We start from the raw sequence: 23,732 nt of genomic DNA on the forward strand, positions 1-23,732 counted from the left end.
AGATTGATTGTTGTATTTTTTTTTTCTGCTGGATTGGAAAATATATTTACTTTTCATGTAACTATATTTTTGTTTTTATCTGTATTTTACCTAAGCGGTAGTAAACAAGTTTGCATCTGAAGTATCTTTAGAAGTAAGCTGTTTGTTGCTTCATATGAAGTAGCCCTACGTTTACATAATGTACAGTGCACTCCCTCTCGCGATATGTATAATGCAATGCATTATGGAGAATCGCTATTCATACCTGTTTTGACCTTTATTGAGGTGTCTCATCAGTGGGAAGCTAGACCTGTGATGATACTGAGAGCTGTCTTGATGGCATGTCATATTTTTCATAACACACACACACACACACACACACACACACACACACACACACACACACACACACACACACACACACACACACACACAGAGTCTACCAATAATTGTCCCTGTTATTTGAAGTTATGGAGCATTCCAGGTTTGTTAATAACGTAAAAACCGGTGTACAGATAGTAGGAAGCAGTATTTCATTGTATCAGTTGAATGCAGGTGGTATGGCAATATGATGTGAACTCAGTGACTTTGAGAGAGGTGTCGTCATGGGCTGTCACATTGGCGGAATGTTGTGATCAACAAATGGAGATGTTCTGGCATCACTAGTGCAGGAAAACACCCAGGGCAGCCACTGAAAATGACTGACCGGGACTGGAGGGTGTTAAAATGGTGGCATGCAAACACTGGCTACAATTGGCATAGACCATCTGTGATGAGTTCCAGTAACACCATGGTGAGTACTAATATTGTATGAAAATAACTCTGTTTACTGGGTTTCCACGGAAGAGCAGTGGCACACAAGCTGAACATCAAAACAATGAACAAGGCAGCTCGTCTAGCCTGGTGCAAAGAGCATGTGAACTGGATAATGACTAGTGGAAAATGATACTCTGGAGTGATGAATCCAGGTTCACTTGTTTCTAGTCTAATGAGTCTAATGGCAGGGTGTGGAGGCAGCCTGGTGAATGCTTGTTACCATAGTGTGTCGTACCCACTTCATTCACGAAGCAGACATTACATTGAACCAAACCTAATGATAATGAATCAAGAGGCTTTTCAACCAACTAGTGAATAATCTTTCTTTCAAATTATGCTTTCAATAAAGCAGCATGAATCTTTTTATGTAGAGCAATTCCAAATATATGTTTCTGGGATGGGAGATGTCAGGGCTAAACAAGTCTTGTATTCCTCTGTATGAGCAAACAGATTTATAGGTGTTTCATCTCTTCATGCATCACCTCCACCATTTATTTAACTCCTGTTTCCCCATTAATCACAAATAAGAAGCGTAGTTTTTCTTCGTCAACATCAGTTCCCACAGGTCCGTTGCCTGTTGGTGTTTGATGCTCTTTTCACCATTTTTTGTCATTTCTCTCTCTCTCTCTGTCCATTGCTAGGTGACGCCAATCCTGCAAACTCTTTCCACACCACTTCTTCATATTATCTGCCCATTCTTGCCTTGGACATCCTCTTCTGTTTATACCATCTATTGTACCAAAAAAACATAAAGGTTTTGATCTTTCTACTTCATCTTGCAAATATGTCCAAAAAGCTGAAGTTTCCTTCGAATTACTTTCTTCATTAGATTTTCTTTGCAGTTTTTTTCTTTTATACAGTTTCTTTATTTGTTACATTTTGCACCTGTCCAATTGGTAAAACTTTTTTATAACATGTTTTTTCAAAATCCAAAATTTGTCTCCTAAGTCTTTGACCATTAATCATCTCTCACAACCATAGACAGCACTTGTGAATATGCATGCTTCCTGCAGTCTCAGTGTTATGGCAAGGCTCACTGATTTTCTTTTCCATAACTTGTCCATTGACTGTAGGTTTATTTTTGCTTTGTTATTCCGAATCTTATCTCTTTTTAATCTCAATGATGCATCATGTTGCATCCTAGGTATATAAAGTTCCTAACATCTTCCAGCTTAGAAGTCTGTTGACTTTTATTTGTTTTTTCATCTTCTCCCTGAATATCATTGTTTTACTTTTTCAATATTTATTATCAACCCACATCTCTCTCCTTCACTTAACATCAGCGTTGTTCTTTCTAGTTCTTCTTTGTCTTCCTCAGTGATGACTGTCATCTGTAGATAATAAATTATCGATTGTTGTACTTTAAATTGAAATTCCTCTTATATTTTCTTTCATGACACCCATTGTTTTCTTTCCAATAACACGATAAAGATGCTCGGGAATATTGAATCTCTTTGTTCATGCCTCCTATTATCCAGAACTATCTTTCTATTACTCCACAGTTTCTCAAAGCAGCTTCTGCATTATCATGATATTCTGCAACAAGCACATCAGATCTGATGAACTTTCTAAAAGTCGATTTTTCTAAATGAACGCTTTCTAAAAGTCAACAAAGCAGGCATAAATATTTTTACATGGAGTTTTCTCTACAGTTAGTCTTAACATTAATCTTTGCTGCACACTACTCCCATCTCTTCTGAATCCTGCTTGCTGATCTAGATTTTCTTCCATTCCTTATTCCTTTCTGTTAATATCATAAGTACTTTTCCAACACGACTCATTAGAGCAATTATTTTGTAGTTTTTGTAGTCCTTTTTTTGTGAACAAGTAGTAGAATTGATCTTGTCTGTTCTTTTGGTGTTTTCTCTTTGTCCCATGCAATGTTACACAACCAGTGTAGCACTGCACCTCACCACCACATTTCAGCATCTTCCTAGTGATCTCATCAATCCTGGGACTTTTATAGTTCTTTGAATGCTTTACGACCTCATCCTTCAGTACATGTCTCCCTCTGTGGTTGGTAGTGATATTTCCTTCATGATATTTCCTTCAGTCAATCTCTTTTGGACCACAACATCTCATAACTCTGAGCATTACCTTGCCCATCTCTCTCTCTCTCTCTCTCTCTTAATCATTTTCCCCACCATTATTGCTACAGTACTTTTATGGTTTTATACTATTACTCACTCTCTTCTTCCAATACATAATTTTCTTTTACTAACCCCCAGTATTTATTCATAGATTTTTTGATGAGAGTGCATTTCATTCCTCTTCTTCATTTGATAAATATTGTAGTACACGATCATTCCAACCTACAAGATCTTCCATAATAAACTCTTAAAATGTTCTCCTTTCTATTCTTCAGTGGGACAAGGACACTTGCAAACTTTGCTGTTACCAAATGCAGTTTTGTGTTATTTATTGGAAGATAAAACTCACTTTATTTCTAATCTTTTGATAATATCAAATTTCCAAACAAGATCGTATTTCTCTTTTTGGGATGACTTATACAGCTTTTCCGGGCACAAATGCATTCACGTTTAATCCTTTCAGCCTCCAAGCAGCTGCTGGTCAACATCTATTAATTGTCCAGCTTCAAACTTATGAACTTCTCTTAGTTTTTCATTATGTCTATCTGTTGTTTGAACCATTTTCTCTTATGCTGTTTTCTGCAGACACTCAACTATTCAAGAAATACAGCAATCCCTCGATTAATGTGTTCTTTAAAACAGGCACATTAATTGAAAAACGCACTAATCGAATATAATAATCTATGGGAAAAAGTATAGTTCGTTCCTTAAATTTCTCTTTTGAACCTTAATTTTTTTTATAAAAGAATTAGGATATATCTCAGGACCTAGTTAAAAGAAACCATGAAGCTGAATGACAATAAAACATATTTAGAATATAAATTTATTATTCTATTTCTTAATAAAGAATTCAGCTAATGTAGTTTGGCGGGCATTCTGTTTTTCATACAACTGACGGTATGGCCCTATTGCCTCTTCTGCTACTTCTGAAAATTTTACTGCTTCTCTCTTCATCAGGGTTAGCCTCTAATCATTGCTACTTAAAAACTTCGATTGTACAAAAAATATTTTCAAATTATTTCTGGGGAATCTCTTTGGGCTTGTCAGTGATTAAATTTTCTTCATATTCTTCAGGATCTTCTTGCTGTGCATCTAAATTTAGCAGATTGGAATCACTCAATTCCTCAGGATGAGATTGAATTAATTCTTGGATGTTATCATTGTCACTCTCATCATTACCCAGTTCACGCCCGATGCTGGCATTTTCCCCAACAACATTATGCATTTCATTTGAAAAGCCTCTAAAATCATTTGCACAATGTGGAAAAATGTGCATCCAAATGGCTCGCATATTGCTAGCGATAATTTCATTCAACTTTGCAACTTTATAACCAGGCTGAGATTTCTCTGATTTGGCAAGAAAAGTCTTGGAAGGCCGGTTTCATTGACATTAAATATTTGTTGGTCACAGTAGTCCCCTTCTTTCACAATTTTCTTCAAAATCTCTGAATAATTTAATTTGCGGCCACCTCCTTATCTGCACTTGCAGCTTCACCTGTGATTAAAACATTATGTAGGCTATTTCTCTTTTTGAAATTTCCAACCACCCAGCACTAGCAATGAATTCTTCTCCTTTTCCATTTGATAGTCCTTTCTTTCAAGGTTGCAAAGAGACTTAATGCTTTTGATTTAATATAAGGTCAGTGCTTTGCAGGATCCATTTTTGGTTACAATCTTCGATCCATATAGAAAGAAGTCTTTCTAATTCAGTCATTATAATACTTTGACTTCGAGTGGTTTGCATGCCTGATGAACTTGAAGCAGCTTTACCTATCTCTTTGTATTCAGCAGCTTTGCTTAAAATTGCTCTTATAGTTGATTCACCCATTTTTTGTTCTTGTCCTATCTTTGCTCTGAACTCACCTTGTTCATTTCATTGTTTTTTTATTATTTCAAATTTTTCTTCCAACAGGATTACTTTTTGAATCTCAGGCTTCCACTTTTTTTACTCACTAATTCTTTTACTCATGTTCAAAGGTTGGGAAAATACTTTAAAATAAAAGTAAGGAAAACAGTTGCAAAGGAGGCACGAGATATGATCAGCAAAATGCTATGTAATTAACAGACGACATAAATTTTGGCTGTAAATTTGGAACGTAGTGTACATGGAAATAGTGTAGTACTATATGCCATTAAAAATAACTTTGTAAAATGTTTTAAATTGGTAACTAAATTATTTCATCCTGGTGAGTGATTTTTTTAAAACCGTTAGCCATAAAAATGTATAGATAGAAAATTTTTAAAATCTATGACATTTATTTTTAAGATGTATATAGGCACACTAATCAAATTTTAGAGGCTCACTAATCGAATTTGGGTAGAGAAAAAAAATGACGCACTAATCGGAGGCACATTAATCGAGGGATTGCTGTACAAACAGAATCTACTTTCTCCTTATCCTCTCACCTATACATAGCACTAATGTCTATACTAATAACTAGGTGTTGCATACCCTTGTGTGGTGTTATAAAAATATACAAGTAACAAAATTTGTGCATTAATTATACAAGGCATTTCATGTTGAAATGTTTGTTTGTGTATGTCTGTAAAATATAGATGAAAACAATAAAATTTCTTAAGCGTAATGTATATGGACAGATTTGATGCAGTTAGGAATGCTGAAGATAGAAAACTAGAAGCTGATTATATTGACAAATAATAGACCACTTTGGAAGAAAATTGCTGATAGGAAACTAGTAATGCTATTGTTTCATTTTCATATGTATACTCCTTGAGGATATGCACCAAAAAATTATGCTAATGATAAAAAATGAAAAATCAACATAAAGACTAATTCCAAAAAACTTGGATTGAGTCACTGTTGTATATTAAAATAACTTACATTTGCATATTTATATTGTGAGGGAACAACATGTTTGATTCAAAATGCTATTTTCATTGTTGAATTTATGGGCAGTGACTAATTAGCAGAAACGACTGGTTTGTAATCATCAGTTTCCTGATATGTATCCTCAAGGGAGTTTTCAGGATACTATGACAGCACTACATGATTAAGTTTGTATTATTAATAATCTCCTGTCAACAATTTTCCTCTAAATTAGTCTATTACTTGTCATCACTCCAATATTGTCGTATCGACATTTTTTTCCTCTAAGGCTCTCCTGACTGAATCAATCTGCCTAGATCTTGGTCTTCCTTTGGCTCATTTTCCTGTCATCTTAGCATCAAACACCTGTTTTTCTAACTTGATTTGTTATATACACTCTAAAAATGTTTGGATAGATATAATGTGAATTATTGTACTAACATTATCAGCTTGAAATATGGAAAGGCAGAAGGAGTAGATGATATTCGATCAGAAATGCTGAAATATGGTGGTATAAAAGACTTACAGTGACTGCACTGCATAGTTCAGAAAGCCTGGACAGAGGGATGAATTCCCGATGATTGGAGTAGAGCTCTAATGGTACCCATATATAAAAAAGGGAAATAAAACTGAATGTGAGAATTACAGAGGTATTTCTGTACTGAGTGTTCCTGGCAAGATCTATGAAAGCATACTTGAGAAACAGTTGAGAAGAATTGTGGAAGAAAAGCTTGGTGAAGAACAAGCTGGATTCAGGCCAAATAGAGGCTGTCAGGATCAGATCTTCACTTTACGACAAATAGTTGAGAAAGCATGGGAATATAACAAAGATCTGTATTTAAGTTTTGTCAATCTGGAAAAGGCATATGACAAGGTGCAAAGAGAGAAGCTATTCAATACACTACAGTTATATGGTGTCAATGAGAAATTATATCAAGCGATACTTAGTCTGTATTTGAGTTATACATCAGCAGTTAAAATTGAAGGACGTACAGGAAGATGGTTTAATGTTAAATCTGGTGTGAGACAAGGACATACATTATCCCCTCCATTATTCATTATCTATATGGATCACATTATGAAGGAAAGTGGTATTAAACATGATATCAGAATTGGAGATGTTAATGTCAGCTCTTTGCTTTATGTGGACGATGTTATACTTCTGAATAAATCTGCTACAAGTTTGCAAGAGTTCCTGACTAAATTGAATAACTGCTGTAATAGAATGGTATGAAGGTCAGCATTAAAAAGACAATGAAAATAGGTAGAATTGTTGAAAATGTCAATTGTGTTGTGAAATGGGAACCAGTGGAACAAATAAAACATTTCAGCTACTTAGACATGATTTTTAGTGAAGTTGGTAAATTAAATATGGAAATAGACAACAGAATCAACAAAGCTGGTATGGTAGGAAGTCAATTGAATAAATTCATATGGAATAAGAGAAAAATTAGTTGGAACACTAAATTAGCTGTATACAAGACAGTGTTCAAACCAGTTTTAACTTATGGATCTGAGAACTGGGTCAAAAGTAAAACACTTGACCAAAGACTAGAGACTGCAGATATGAGAGTCCTGAGAAAGATTAGAAGCATGAACAGATGGCATCAATGTGGCAATATCATATTAAAAACGAGGATATTAGGAAAGAACTTGACATTGTCGGCATCCAGGAATGCATTAGCAGAGCTAATCTCAGGTAGTTTGGTCACTTAAACAGAATGGGCGAGGAAAGATTAGCAAAACAAGTGTTCTCTGCCAGGTTGGCAGCAAAACGACCCAGGGGAAGACCAAGATATAGGTGGATTGATACGGTACAATGTGCCTTGAAATATAAGATCTGATAATGATAATATTGGAATCTTGACAAGTAACAGACTGAATTGGAGAAAAATTGTAGATAGGAAGTTAGTAATGATGTAAATTTTTCATGTAGTAGTATCATATCCTGTACACCCCTTGAGGGTACATATCAGGAATTTGATGATGACATTTTGAGTACTGTAACAAGCATGCAAAATAGATTTACTTAATCTAATCTATATAATAACATCTTTTATCTTAATCATTAAAATTTTTGGTGAAATAATTTCTGATTTTTATTTTATTTTGCTTAATTTTCTTTTTATTTATTATTATTATTTTTTTTTTTTTCCAGGTGCTGTTACACCTGTAAAGGATCAAGCTGTTTGTGGATCATGTTGGAGTTTTGGAACAACCGGGACTCTTGAAGGTTCTTATTTTTTGAAGGTGAGAAATACCAGATACATTTGTATATATAATTTATATATTGACATAGCACAATTGCATTTATGTTGGAAAATACAGTCCAGCATATACTCATTAAGTGATGCAAGTCTTCAAGCTACTCCACTATGGCATTTTCTTTTAACAATTTTGATGATTATTATTACACAGGCTCCTCCAAGGAGTTTAAAGTTTCATCGACGGAGGGCCCCTTTTTTCTTCATACTAAGATGCCTATGATATTCCTCCTTTAACACATTCACAATATCTAATAGTAGCCACTCCACACACTATGAGCAGAACTTTATCTGCTCATAGTGAACCATATCTTTAGACATCTTCTAGGGATGACCCTGAGTTCTTCTGATATAAGCTGCAAAATGCTGTAAGATCCAATTGCTAACTTATGAAACATAAGTTAGAAACTATCATATCTTTTCTCCAGCTATCCCTCAAATTTTGAAGAACACATTTCATCAATCTTACCTCATATATGTAATTCCATGGGTCAATTATCATTACCTGCCACTGATCTTTTTTTTATAACTGTCTTCCCATCTCCTTATAATCTAGTTGACCATATCTGCACCCAGTATTCCAGATGGCTTATTAAAGCTTTTAAAGTTGGAGAATAGGTTTTTTTTTTTCTTACAAGTTAGCATTCTCTTCATTCGATGCAATGACTTGATAACTCAGCCCTAAACTCTCTGTCTACTATAATTCTTGCATTTCTGTCTTGTTTCATTGACTACTTGCAGCAAATTTTTGTTGGTATACATATTACCCTGCCTAGCAACATTGAACAAATATTTATTCTCATTTGCCCATATAATCAATCTCTTAAGTCAGTTTGCAGGAATTTTGTCTTAGCTGTGTCCCTTATCAGTCTTCCAACAGCCTGGCATCATCACATAACTAGAATAACCAAGTATAATAATATCTAATTACACAATAGTGGCTCAGGTACAGAATATTATGATACACTATTGATCACCCTCCTTCTCTTAGCCTCAGCACCTCCAAACATAACCTTCTGATACCTTCATGATTAAGCTCACATTATTATTGATCTCCTATCAACAATTTCCCTCCAAATCAGTCTATTACTTGTGAGCACTACATCACAAGTTTATTTTGCATACCTGTTCTTTATGTTGGAATCCTATTAAGTCTTGTCAAAATCTACAAATATCATGGTATATTAATTTGCCCTAACCCAACTCTGCTGTTACTCTATTATAGAATGTGAGTAAATGATTTGGCCAGACATACCGTTAACAAAACCATGTGGCTTGCTTGACTGTTCGCATTTGCTCTGTTTTAGTGAACAACAATTTCAATCCGCCATACTTTCTTGATCTTCAAAATTACTTCGTACATCAACATACCACACAGCAGTCTGTTCACTAAATCATTTGCAATTGCTTCTCATCTCAGTTTACTCCTGCAATACCATGGAGACAGACCATTCACAGTCTTCCCCCCCACCCCACCCACGGCAAACTCTCAAACTTTCATAACACACACATCTTTTTCAAATCAGTCATTCATTCAGCAACAAACAAAATAAAATTATACAATTAATTATTCTTTCAGTATTCTGACTAGTATTTTGTCAGAGTGATTTCATCATTATTAAATTGCTTACAGTTACCTTCAGCAGAATGCAAGATATTATGATAGTGCTACATAAGTTTGTTATTACTGTCTATCTACAAATTTTTTATAAAATAGTTTATTTGTCAGTTCTTATGTTTTGGTCTTCTAACTGCATCAGTTCTCCTGGCAAAACATACTCTTTGGCTATCCTTTCTTCTCCCTTCTATTTAAAGGACTATGCCCAGGTTAGCTCAATTTGCATATTCCTCAATGTTAAGTTCCTACATAATATCTTTTTTAAATATGATTCTGCTACTGATGCCATCTGCTCACTCCCCTAATTTTTGCAGAACTATCATATCTGTGATCTCTAGTCTTTGATGAAGTTTTATTTTCTAACTCAGCTCTTAGATTCTTAAGTTAAAATTGGTTTGATTACACTCTTGTATATAGCTGCCTTCATATTTTAACTAATTTCCCTCTTAATCTTTATTCTTTTGTCTATTTCCATATTCAGTTTGCCATCTTCACTAAATTTTGTGTCTTAAATAGCTGAAATGTTTTACTTGTTCTATAAGTTTCATATTCAAGATGCTGCTGGTGTTTTCCTACCTATTTTCATCATCATCATCAAATTCCTGACATGTACCTTCAAGGGGTGTACAGGATATGATAGCACCACATGAAAAATTTACATCATTACTAACTTCCTATCTACAATTTTCCTCCAAATCAGTCTGTTACTTGTCAAGACTCCAACATTATCAGATCTTATATTTCTATCATCTAAGGCACTTTGTACCGTATCAATCCACCTATATCTTGGTCTTCCTCTAGGTGGTTTTCCTGCCAACCTGGCAGAGAACACTTGTTTTACTAATCTTTCCTCGCCCATTCTTTTTAAGTGACCATATCACCTGAGATTAGCTCTGCTAACGCATTCCTGGATGCTGACAATGTCAAGTTCTTTCCTAATATCCTCATTTTTAATATGATATTGTCATCAATGTCATCTGTTCATGCCTATAATCTTTCTCAGGACTCTCATATCTGCGGTCTCTAGTCTTTGGTCAAGTGTTTTACTTCTGACAAAGCTCTCAGATCCATAAGTTAAAACTGGTTTGAACACTGTCTTGTATACAGCTAATTTAGTGTTCCGACTAATTTCTCTCTTATTCAATTGACTTCCTATGAATTTATTCAGTTGACTTCCTACCATATCAGCTTTGTTGATTCTGTTGTCTATTTCCATATTTAATTTACCATCTTCACTAAAAATCGTGCCTAAGTAGCTGAAATGTTTTACTTGTTTCACAGGTTCTCTGTTCACAACACAGTTGACATTTTCAGCGATTCTACCTATTTTCATTGTCTTTGCCTTTTTAATTGCTGACCTTCATACCATATCTATTACAACAGTTATTCAATTTAGTCAGGGAATCTTGCAAACTTGTAGCGAATTTATTTAGAAGTATAACATCGTCTGCATAAAGCAAAGCTGACATTAACATCTCCAATTCTGATATCATGTTTAATACCACTTTCCTTCATAATGTGATCCATATAGATAATGAGTAATAGAGGGGATAATGTACATCCTTGTCTCACACCAGATTTAATATTAAACCATCTTCCTGTACTTCCTTCATTTCTAACTGCTGACTTACAACTCAAATAAACACTAAGTATCGCTTGATATAATTTCTCATTGACACCATATAACTGTAGTGTTTTGAATAGCTTCTCTCTTGGCACCTTGTCATATGCCTTTTCCAGATCGACAAAACTTAAATACAGATCTTTGTTATATTCCCATGCTTTCTCAACTATTTGTCGTAAAGTGAAGATCTGATCCTGACAGCCTCTATTTGGCATGAATCCAGCTTGTTCTTCACCAAGCTTTTCTTCCACAATTCTTCTCAACTGTTTCTCAAGTATACTTGCATAAATCTTGCCAGGAACACTCAGTAGGGAAATACCTCTGTAATTCTCACATTTAGTTTTATTTCCCTTTTTTATATATGGGTACTATGAGAACTCTACTCCAATCATCAGGAATTCGTCCCTCTGTTTAGGCCTTTTGAACTATGCAGTGCAGCCACTGCATAGTTAGGCATACTTCAGCATTTCTGGTCAAATATCATCTACTTCTGCTGCCTTTCCACATTTCAAGCCTTTGATGGCTCTTTTTACTTCAAGTATGGATATGTATTCCTGACTGTATGCCTATTGAGTATTTTTTACCACTGTGCTATCACTGCTTGTTTCATTTAGCAATTTTTCGAAGTAATTTCTCCATCTTCAAGGATATCTTTTTCTCCCGTTTTCATGTCACCTTTATCATCTCTAACTTCTTTTACAGCACTCTTTCCTCCGTTTCTAAACTTCTACAACAACCTCCAAAATATTTTGCCATCTTCTTGATATTTATTTTCTGTGTTCTTGCCAAAATCCTCCCATGACTTTTGTTTAGCTAGTTTTACACAGTATTTAGCTTTCTTACATTTGTCTCTGTGTTGTCTAAGAGCACAAGCTGACTTATTTACCAGGAACTTTTGGTATGCTTTCTTCTTTTCCTTCACTGCCTCTTTAACTTCCTGTGTCCAACATGGAGTTCTGATTTTTCTATCCTTGCAGACAACCTCACCACATGCCTCTCTGGCTGAATCAATCAGGCTTGCCACTGAATCTCCAAGGTTTGGTTCCTGTTCTCAAACTCTTTCATTTTTTCTTCAATAATCTTTGTGTATTTTAGTCTACAGTTCACATCTGAGAGCTGCTCAACTTTTATTCATTTTAATACTTTCTCACATGTTCTTTTCAATATGAAATTCAATTTTATCCTGCTCAAGACTAAATGGTGATCACTTCCAATTTCAAATCCTCTGTACACCCTGTCCTTCACCAGGGAGAAAACATCACTATCAACAATAACATAGTGAATAAGACTTTTCTTATTCCTTGCCTCTTCTCTCCATGTAAATTTGTGCACATTTTTATGTTGGAACATTGTGTTAGTAATAACCAGTGCATGTCCTGAGTAGAAATTCAACAGGTATTTGCCATTATTATTAGCTTTGCTCTTTTCTCCAAATTTTCCCAATATCTTTTTGTATGTCTGACAATGATTTCCTACTCTGCTATTTAGAGCCCCAATAAGAACCAACTTTTCCTTTTCTATTAGGGACAGCATGGCTTTGTGAAGGGTAGATCATGCCTCAGTAACTTGCTCAAGTTTTATAACAAGGTGACGGCTGAACTGGATAAGGGAAATGGGTTTACAGTGATACTGCTGGACTTGGCAAAGGCATTTGACAGAATACCACATGGAATTCTAATCCGTAAACTACAACATATGGGAATGGATATAGGGTAGGTGAGATGGATAGGTGGGTGGTTTATGGAGAGATATCAAAGAGTAGTTTATTCAGGAGTAGAGTCCAAAAGACGGCCTGTGACTAGTGGTGTGCCGCAGGGTTCTGTTCTCGGACCACTGCTGTTTACTCTGTTCATCAACGATATAGGGAAGGATCTAAGTGGAACAGTTCATTTGTTCGCTGATGATGCAAAGTTGGGTAGGGCGATAGTGAATGCAGAAGATGTCAAAATTTTGCAGGATGACTTGGATAGATTGGAGTTCTTTGCTAAGGAGAATGGATGTCAATTTAATGTGACAAAATGTAAGGTTAAGCATTTTGGGGTGAAAAGATTAGCAGCAGTATACCACATTGGTGGAACTGTACTCCAGGAGATTGATGAGGCCAGGGACTTGGGAGTGTTGGTGGATAGGGAGATGAAGTTTAGGGGGCACATTGCAAAAGTAGCTAAATCAGCTCATCAAACTCACTTGGTTGTTGAAAAATACCTTGACGAGCAGAGACAAGCAAATTATTGTACCTTTCTACCGAGCCTTGATAAGACCTCATCTCGACTACTGTGCCCAGATTTGGTTACCTCGGTTCCTTTTTGATGGGGAAGAGGTGGAGAGGATCCAGAGGTGTGTGACTAAGATGATAGCAGGTCTATGGAATGAACCATATGAGAACAGGTTCATTCCATGTTCTCATGTGGGTTGCAGAAACTAGTTGATAGGCAGAAAAGGAGAGATATGATTGAGACATTCAAATTGCTAAAGGGATTCTATAGGATAAATTCAGAGGATATTTTTGAGATCAGGACTGGTGGGTGGAGAACTAGGGGACACCTGTGGAAGCTGGGCAGGGGTGTTAGAGCTGGGTTCTTTACTTTCAGAGTGGTAAATGAGTGGAATAAGCTGCCAGAGTCTGTTGTGGGTGCTATGACGGTGAGCGAGTTCAAGGCAAAGTATGATAGATACTGTGAGAATGTCGTATAGATACTGTGAGAATGCCCTAAACATCATGTGTGGACATGATGTTTAGGGCCTCTCTCAATGAGTCTAAGGACTCCTGGAGTCGCCTGAAAATAATAATTGTGTCAGTTGCTTTCTCTAAAGACTCAAAAACTTCCTCCACTTCTACCTTAGTAGAACCTTCTGTGGGACCATAGGCACAAATAAGTCTCATTGCCCAATTCCCCATTCTGATATTTGCCCACATCACTCTACTTGAGACTGCCTGCCATTCAAGAAGATTAGCCTCGTATTTTGTGTTGAATACTATGGCTACTCCTTCTTTTCATTGATTTTCATTGCCTGAATATAACATTTTATATTTATTGCTCAGAAAGATCTCACCAGTTTTTGCCTTTTTTGTTTCAGTCACTCCTATTATGTCGATCTGGTACTTATCTGATTCCTCAGCTAGCTCCATTTCTTTGCCATTCAGGCTTCTTATGTTGATAGTATCGATCTTTAACTCTGGTGATGTTGAGTTGGGTGTGCTTTCAGATTTGTTCCAGTAGCTGACTTTTTGCCGTTCACCCTGGTTCCCTGGCGAAAACAACGAGGGGGGGGGGGGCTGGTGTAACCAGGCAACGCCCCAGCCAGGATGAAATTTTGTCATGTTGTACCATCATTTTGTATATTGGTTTAAGCTAATAAGAATACAATGCTAAATCCCAAATTGCCAGTCCATCCTTGTTCGTTCAGTATCCAGGTACCCAACAGGGTGCACCACGAGAAGTGAGGATTGGACATTAGGTCAGAAGTCCTGGTCAGTTCTCCGCATTCCTTTAAAGGCTATGTTGGGGTCTCCTCTTAGTTATACAGCTTTAACCCTTAAGCATCCTATTTTCATTGTCTTTTTTATTGCTGATTTTCACTCCAAATTTACTACGGAAGTTATTCATTTGCGTTAAGGCATCCCACTGACCTATGCTAGATTTAAGAGTATGATGTCTATATAAAGAGCTAAATTGAATCTATAAATTTGATATCAAATTTCATTCCACTTTCTTCCATAATGTGATCAACACAGATTATGAATAGCAATGAGAATAGTGTGTGCACCATTATCTTATACCTGAATTTATATCAAATCTTCCAGTACCTCCTTTTAGTCCTAACTGCTGACTTACAGCAAAAATGTAGACTGTATATCTCTCAGTATAATGTCTGGTTTACACAATATAATTATAGAATTTTGAACAGCTTTTCTTTGTGCATCTTGTCATGCTTTTCCAGATTGCCTTCCAAAGAAATCTCAAATACTTGTCTTAAAGTGAATATATTCTGACCTCCTATTTGGCCTGAATCCAACTCATTCTTCTCCAAGTTTCTTTTTCACAGTTTTTCTTAGTCTCTTCTCAAGTGTGCTTGCATAATCTTACCTGGAAATTTCTTTGAAAAATCTCACATTCAGTTTTATTTCTGTTATAGAAATAACAGGGCACTGACTTTAAGGATGTTATGGTTACCTTGTATAAGGCTTTGATCAGGCCACATTATGGATTACTGTGCACAGATTTGGTTACCTGGTTTTCAAAAAGATGAAGATGTACTGAAAAAGGTCCAGAGATGATTGACTGAAGTGGTCTCTGGAATGGTGAGTATGAAGACAGATTGAGAAAATGCAATTTACAGAAATTGGTGGATAGAAGGAGAAGGGGGGGGGGATATGATCAAGACATATAAGCTGTTAAGAGGTTATTACCAGATGATACCATATCATACCAGATGCAGCATGATAAACTGTGTGCATAACAATGGGACCTCCCTCGATGAGAGTATGCACTGCAATTTGTAATGAGAGTAATGCAATTTATAATTATTATAAAACCTCCATGGATTCATATTTGACTCCATGGAGGTTTTATAATAATAATAATTGAGCATTTTTGGTTGAATATCATCTACTCCAACTGTCTTTCTACATTTCTGATGATTATCTTCTAGCTCATGATTATTTTCCATCACTGTTCTATCACTGCTTGTTTCATTTAGCAATCTTTTGAAGTAATTATTTCAATCATCCAGAATATCTCTTCCATTTCTAAGCTTTTTAATAGCCACTACTTTATATTACTGCATTCTGCATGATTCTGTAATGAGAGTAGTACATGTTCATTGTCAGATATAACATTCCACGCCAGAAATTACTCAACTTAGAATCCATTCTTTACGATCTGCTCTAGCTCAGAATGTCCTTAGCATACTGTTGTTTTTTTGTTGTCTTTATCTATCCTTATTCTAACCACCTTGACCTCTTTATTGATTATTTATCTCTGAAAGTTGACCTTCAGACAGATTATCTGTCTTGTTCATAATTCAAGTTGATTTTCCTGCTCTACCTTCACAAACCAAGCTGGAAGGAATGATGAAGTATCTGTTGTTTGTAATGATCTAACACATACCAATCAGAATACTGGATAGCCTTGACATTCTCCCATCTTGCTTAGGGCCTTTTTTAAGCCACCTCTTCTTCCAAATATATCACAGATATCATCTCTCCTGTTGAGAACTCAGAACATATCCTTATCTGTGTTTCCTTTTCTACATATCAGTCTTACCTCATTAAAGTATGAACATTGAGTACAAAAATGTTTCTTAAATATACTTATTACTAGCAGAACAAGCTGTTTTCCTTTCTTTCTTTATCTTGGTCATGAAATGGCTAATAACTTCAAAATCTTCAAAAGATGATGATTGAATTGTCATTCTTAAATCTAAAAGCAGTGTTTTCTTTTTCAATTGAAGAAATTAAATAACCATATTCAACTTACTTCAGTATATCAGGAATAGCTGATGAATTATTTTAGAAAAATTGGCTTATTATTGGAAAGAATTCTTTCCACTAGGATGTGTTTTGAGTTTTTATCACACCCACAGGTAACCGTTACTGGTCATATCATTAGACTACTGATTGAGTCAGAAAATAACACATTAGGATTACAGGCAGACTTAAAAGGATTAGCAGCAACAGTCCTGGTGGCAGATTTTGGGGCTTGTGAAAGAAGTTTTATGTCAATTGTATGTGTAAATGTGTGTGCTAAACAAAAACTCATTTTTCCGTTAGCTTTCTCACTAGCGGCTTGGGATTGACATCACCAGCCATTTAATCAGTTATAGGAATTATTATCCAAGGCTTCTGGTTGTAGGGGGGGAGGGAGGGTTAGGACTTGGAAATGTTTTTTACTGTTAATAAATTAATCTTAAAATAATTGATTATGGTTTGGATTTAGTATAATACAATGCCATTCCTGGTCTGCTGTTGTAATTTATGAACAAGTGTAAATATTTTTTTATTTGCTACCGAATATATTCTCTTGTGTCATGAAAAATAAATAAACTAGTAAACTAGGATAAAAGAAATAAAGTGCAAGAAGTTCTCCTTGCCCTTACAGTGGTCTTTATATAACCAACATGCTGTAAAATGCAAAATCAGTGAAGCAGATATCAGTACCCAATTTCTTACAGTTGGCATTAACTGGTGTTCCATCACAACTACACAATGCAACATAAGAAGTAATGTTCAAGGTGCAGTTTATTGTAATTCTGAAAACTATTTAAATTTTGTTATCCTGCTTTACTAAGGCATGTATATGTGTGTGCGAATTTTATATATATATATATATATATTTAAAAAAAAAATTTTTTTTTCATGTTCTTTAGACCGGAAAACTAGTGCGTTTGTCACAGCAACAGCTTATTGATTGCAGCTGGCAGTTTCAAAATAATGGATGCGATGGAGGAGAGGATTTTAGAGCCTATCAATATATCAAAGCACATGGTCTTGCTGCTGAAGAAGATTACGGTCCTTATCTTGGAGCTGTAAGTAACTTATTAAAAATTATCATATTAATATGAATAAGACGAGACTTTATTTTTTCCTTTTTAAAAATCTCAAAATACTAAGCTAATTTTTGATACCACCCTCAAAGAGGTGAAAAGTCTATAACTCAAGGATTAGATTAGTCAAGAGAATATATTCCTGTTTTTTAAGTCCAAGCAGACTAGAACAAGCCATCCAGTAAGGAAGATGGTATTATGATGCCTAATTTTAAGAATGATAACTGATAAATTTTCAAAGGTGGAGTTTTTTTACTAACATACATGCCATTTTGGGATTCAACTTAAAACTTGTCAGTGGCAGCAGACAAGGTTTAAGTAACCACCACAGAACCTATTTCTAATAGGCTAAGTGGTGGTTATATATTTGCCATATACATCTTCACATCTAATGTGAAATACAAGCAATAAACAATTGGGTAGCAAACTAAACAATAAAATGGATTGAACATGTTGAGAGAAGTGAAGATAGAATAATAAAACAAGTCTATTTGGAAACCAAAGAATAAGAGAAGAACAGGAAGACCTAGAAAAAGATTAAAAGATACTATTAAAGAAGATGAAGTCTTGGTCGCAACATATATTACATCTAATGCATGAAGAAGAAGATCTAATATTTTTATAATATGCAAGTGTCTCTTCATCTGGATGATGTTTTTAGTTAGATAATGTAGTTGTTTCTTTTTCATGGCAAAGGAGCATACTAGCATCCAAAAATGCTCTTCATCTAATATTCAAAAATAATCAAAATAACCACTGCTTATATTTATTTCATTATCATTCTCTATCAAGATATTTGTTGAGCTAGAGTAGTAGTTGCATGAACTCTACTCTAGTTACTAATTACTTAAGTCCTGCTCTGCTCATTTAAACATTCTATATAATTTGGTTACCAGAATGTTTAAGATTATGTTTATGAGGAGAAAAATCAACTTCACACCTTGAGAAACTAACTCAGTACTGATGGGGAATTGATCTTCAGATGTATCATATTCTACTAATCACTGATATGGTGAAAATACATGTCTTCAAGTAGCCTCAAGAGTTTTTTTTACTGCTTCTAATGCATATAATCATGTGAAGTTGAAAGTACAGAGTTGTTGAACAATTATTGACCATAAGGGAAATTGCAGAATTAAGTACCAGCATTAATTTGTAGTTATAATACCAACTGTAATGGTTCCAAGAACAGCAGTCATGAAATTAATCATTGGAGGAGGAAATCAGAAAAAGCTGAATATCCAAAAAAAAAAACTTGCCTTAAGATTTTTGTGCATATTCCTCTGATCTCCATATTCCTCAGGTTAAAGCATGTGAAAATTAATAGTATTAGCTTTCACAAACAGCTTCTTTACATGACTGTATTAATTCTACATTTTATTAAGAGTTTCTGTTACTAATATTTTGCTAATTATGATACTCATCTTACTATTAATCATTTTAACTTGAACGAACATGTTGCTTTTATTGTAAAGTTTTTACCATTTCTTGTTCATCTCAGTATTCCAGGAATAAACTTCAGGCAACAAGCTGTCAGCTTTATACATCATTATAAAATATAAATTAAGTGAAGTAAACATGCTTATGTCTTATCATTAGAATACTCATGAAGAAAAATTCCAATCAAGAGCAAAGACATATATAACTTATAAAGTAAATGCACGAGATTTTACAGAAAAATTACATTTAGGATATACCTTTTGTAAAGATAGCCATAGTGTTATATAAATATAATCTTCACACCATTTGTAAACTACATAGTAAACTAGCAACATTATCTATTCTTCTAAATGCAAACACCTTTAGTACAATCCTAGGGTCTAAAAAAAAGAAAAAGTGTTTGCATGATAGCCTATATTGACCAGGGAGGAGAACTATTAACATATACCTTGAAGAACATAAATGCCTATGCCACCATCACATGCAATGCTTTGAATAACTTTTCACATATAGAAGAAAGCAACAGTCCTACCTAGAAGCTGTTATTTTGGCAAATGTGTGAAGCATTCTGCTAATCTCAACAATTATGGTTACATTAATTTAGTCAAAATAAAGGGAAACTCTAATTTTAATACTACCATCTCTAGATAGCATTTGCTAGAACTTAAGTGTTTTTAATTAAATAGCATATTTATATCATATGAAAAATTCAAAACCTATTAATAAAAGAACAATGGTTTCATCATTGACATAGCAGATAATGAGTGGTCAGAGGGGGGGGGGAAGCAGGTTGGTAGTCAAGTGTGGAATGTCAGCAAAAAGTTTATATTAAATAATATATTTTTCTATAAATTAAAATGCTGAGATATTATATTCTTGTAAGTGTAAGCATATTAATTATTTTCATGACTGGGCTACTTGTATATAGAGGCCAATGACTTCACATTAATTGCCTTAGTATCCCATAATGCAAAGCACACCCTCTTTTGGACCTGTATATAATGCTTAGCATTATGGGAAGAGCCACTATCCAGACTGGTTTCAATTTGAGGTATATGCTAAAGTGCACAGATACCTCTCCAATAACTCTGAGTGATCTACATGATCACTCTAAATCTCACTGAGCGACCCTAAAGCATCACCATTAGACATCTACCTTGAACTCATCACTCCAGGAAAGGAAACTGAACAGTGGCTCCACCCAGTGACAGGCAGAAAACCCCACCACTGTGTAGAGCCTCTCTTCTCCACAGGAAGCAAGCACGCCCAAAGACAAACATTAATAAACATCATTAGTGGGAGCCAAATCCAGAAAAGATACCAAAGTTGAAGTAATGCAGACATCACATATTTCCCATTTACAAGTAGTGAAAAGGTGTATCACCTTATTATTAAAATACTCTGGATCAGAGATAGGTGTTGAAAGTTTTTTCACTTGGTTATGCTATAAATTAAAGATACCAAGATATTCTTGGTTTAATCCTGTATTCAAGTGTAAGCAAACATAGTTTGCTAAACTTTTGCTAATATTGATAAAGGATTAAACCAAGAATGTAATATCTTGGCATCTTTAATTTTTAGTATAACCAAATGAGAACTTTCAACAAATATATGTTTCTACTTGTATGTGGTTGACTGTTCAAGCTAATTTCTTTTTTGTTGTTTGCTTTGTTTATTTATTTTGCTAATTGTTTTGAATCTACAATTCTAATCTGCTAGTTTATCACCGTATTAGTACTGCCATCCTTTCCTACTGAAAGAGAAGCTAGATGAATGAGTCTCTGGTTTAAAATATTATTTTGCCATCATTCATTTGCATCAGGAACCATAACTGTACATTAAATTCATTATTCCATTTTCATCTTTAGCAAAATTTCTGAAGTTAGTTTAATAAAACACTACATATATCTATCTCTTCTGCTTTATCTTCACATCATAAATGAAGGGAAAGTTTGGAAATCATTATATTTGAAATCAGCATTAGAAAAGCATTCCTCTTTCTTGCTGGACTAGGACAGATTGTAGATTTCTTCTTTATTGAAATCTTACTGTAACAGTTAGCCTTTACTAACTGTTTTGGCAGTTTGTAATAGTAATCAAATATTTACTCACTATTACAAACTGCCACAAAAGTCCTGAGCAAAGTCCCATAGATGCAATGCTATTCTATTGGAAATTCACTATAGCAACAAATTGTCCGCCTCAAGAAGTTATTGTCCTATGGTCCCTGTAATAAACTTGCTAGAGAGAGAGAGAGAGAGAGAGAGAGAGAGAGAGAGAGAGAGGCCATATAACCTAAATTCTGTAGAAGACAAACAGAATGTCTTGTTCTGGGTAACCACTAAACATCTCTTTGACATTGTTACAATAAAGTTAACAGGTGGGAATTTATGCATGCTTTCAATAAAAATTTATATACAGTAGCGAACAAATTAATCCGAACAAGCCAAATTTCGTCAAGTTTTTGTTACAGTTCTGGTTATGGTTTTAGTTCACTATTTTGGTTGAGTGATGCGTGTTTTAACTATCTCTAAGATGTTTATTAAGTTATTAGTGTTGTGTGGTTTTTAATAGTGTAAATAAGTTGACATTCATAATGGTTTATTAATTTTGTGTAGCTATAAAATGGATACATCTCCAAGAAAGCATTCAAATATCTGTACTCTTTCTCAGCACACATCCATGACTCAAAGACAAATAGCCAATGAGTGTGGTGTTTGTTTGGGATACTGTTAATGCAGTTTTAAACAGGTTTAGGGGGAAAGGTACCTTTTTTCTCCTGGCAAAAAAAGAAAAGTCAAATGAGTCCAAGATTGTCTGCCGTAGATTTAAATAGAGACTTGGCAGCTAGTAAGATTAATATTTCTGATGTGACAGCCACATCGAAGGTTCCTGGAAGAAGGGAGGACTGCTACAGACCAAAAAAGAAATAACAGTTGACGAAGGCTATGTAGAAAAAGAGGCTGTAGGTGGACAAAAATGTATAAAGATTGAACTATTGAGAAGGGAAGAAGGTCATATTCTCAGATGAGCCATTTCTTTTTACAAGGAGAGAGAGTACCCTATGTTTGCAAATTAGTGGTTGAGAAGACTTCTCCTGACCACCTTCAACACGCTCCCAAACACCCAGTTAAAAAGGTGTTGTGGGGTTGTTTTACACATGACAGTCCAGGATCACCTGTGCCTGTTGATAGTATAATGAAAAGTGACCAATACATAAAAATATTGGAGAAAAGAGTGGTCCCACAGATCCAGGAAGACAAAGAACTTATCTTCCAACAGAACCTCACTCCATGCCACATTTCAAAAAAAGTTAGTTTCTCAAAAATCACAACATCCAGTTGCTTCAGTGGCCAGGTAACTCTCCTGGCATTAACCCAATTGAAAAGTTTTGGGCCATAGTGAAAAAGAGACTTGAAAAATTAAATTGTGATACAAAGGATAACATAATACAATCCATTATAAAAGTATCGTTTTGAGATGCAGAAATAAGAAAAACGTGTTGTACGTTGGTAGAGTCCATGCCTAAGCAAATTAATGAACTTATTAGGAACAAAGGAGTACATATAAATTATTAGGTAAAGTTGGGGTTTAATTTTTGTACTCATTTTCTTGCGAAATTAAAATTTTTCTTTTTTATTTTTTTTAATTTCCTTTGCTCATATCCAGGCATGTTAAGTTTTTCAAGATCAGCCTCATTAAATATAAAAGCCTCAAAGTTCACTGTTGGGAGATTTGAAGCAATTCTAATCTACCAACTTTTTAACTAAACTTCCATAGGATAACTTGTTTGCATTGTCATCACAAAATTAAATTTAGGTAAGTTGAAGGACAGAGTTCAGTGGCTTTAAACTTAACAGCATTTATTTTTCTCATAATTAACTGTGTGGTACTGAGTGGCTTTCAGTTATGTATACAATAGACTTTTCTGCTTCAAAAGGTGTAAACAACTCAGCAGGCTCTTTTACCATTATTTAAAGCTTTTTAATTATCGAAAGTTCCAAACTGCTTTCTTGGCTGTAATTATTTGGCCTGCAGTTAGAAACTTGTAGTGGACAATACTAACTCCAGTCCACCACACAAAGCATAGTCTTCTAGGAATGAAGTGGTGCCATTGGAGCGTTCGGTACTGAATCGTTTGGTGAACAACCAATGATAAGTTTACTTCCTGTTAGAGCACAAGATTCATTTTTCATCACAAGTGAGCAAGCAATCCAAAAACAGCTCATTTTTATGACATGAAAGAAGTGAAGAACAAATTGATAGCCTTTGAAGTTTATTGTCATCTGATAATGCATGCAGGACTCATTTGCTTAGCTTCCATGATTTTCCCAGTTGATGCAAGCATAAAAGAATTGTTTTACCACTCACGTTAAACATTTGCAAAGGTTCTTGACATGTTAATGTGGAATTATTTTCAATAGCAGCATGTAATTCTTCATTATCAATAATGGAGGGTCTTCCTGAACATAGTGCATCTTCAAGTGATTCATCACCAGAAAAAAATTGTTTAAACCATTTCTGTGCA

At 34.9% G+C, this 23,732-nt stretch overlaps 1 protein-coding gene across 1 annotated transcript in view; it reads left to right on the forward strand.

Annotated features, from left to right (window-relative positions):
- The window catches only part of CtsK1 (C1 family peptidase 26-29-p), a 103,883-nt gene that overhangs the window by 51,437 nt on the left and 28,714 nt on the right, over positions 1–23,732 (forward strand). The window contains exons 7-8 of the mRNA XM_090410714.1: positions 7,871–7,962; positions 17,588–17,746. Coding sequence (XP_090266840.1) covers positions 7,871–7,962; positions 17,588–17,746 — 251 coding nt within the window. The remainder of the gene's footprint in view (positions 1–7,870; positions 7,963–17,587; positions 17,747–23,732) is intronic.

Source organism: Typopeltis vanoorti, chromosome 20 (genome assembly GCF_054136105.1).
Source record: "Typopeltis vanoorti isolate ZY-2024b chromosome 20, IOZ_Tvanoo_1.0, whole genome shotgun sequence".
Classification (NCBI taxonomy): domain Eukaryota; kingdom Metazoa; phylum Arthropoda; class Arachnida; order Uropygi; family Thelyphonidae; genus Typopeltis; species Typopeltis vanoorti.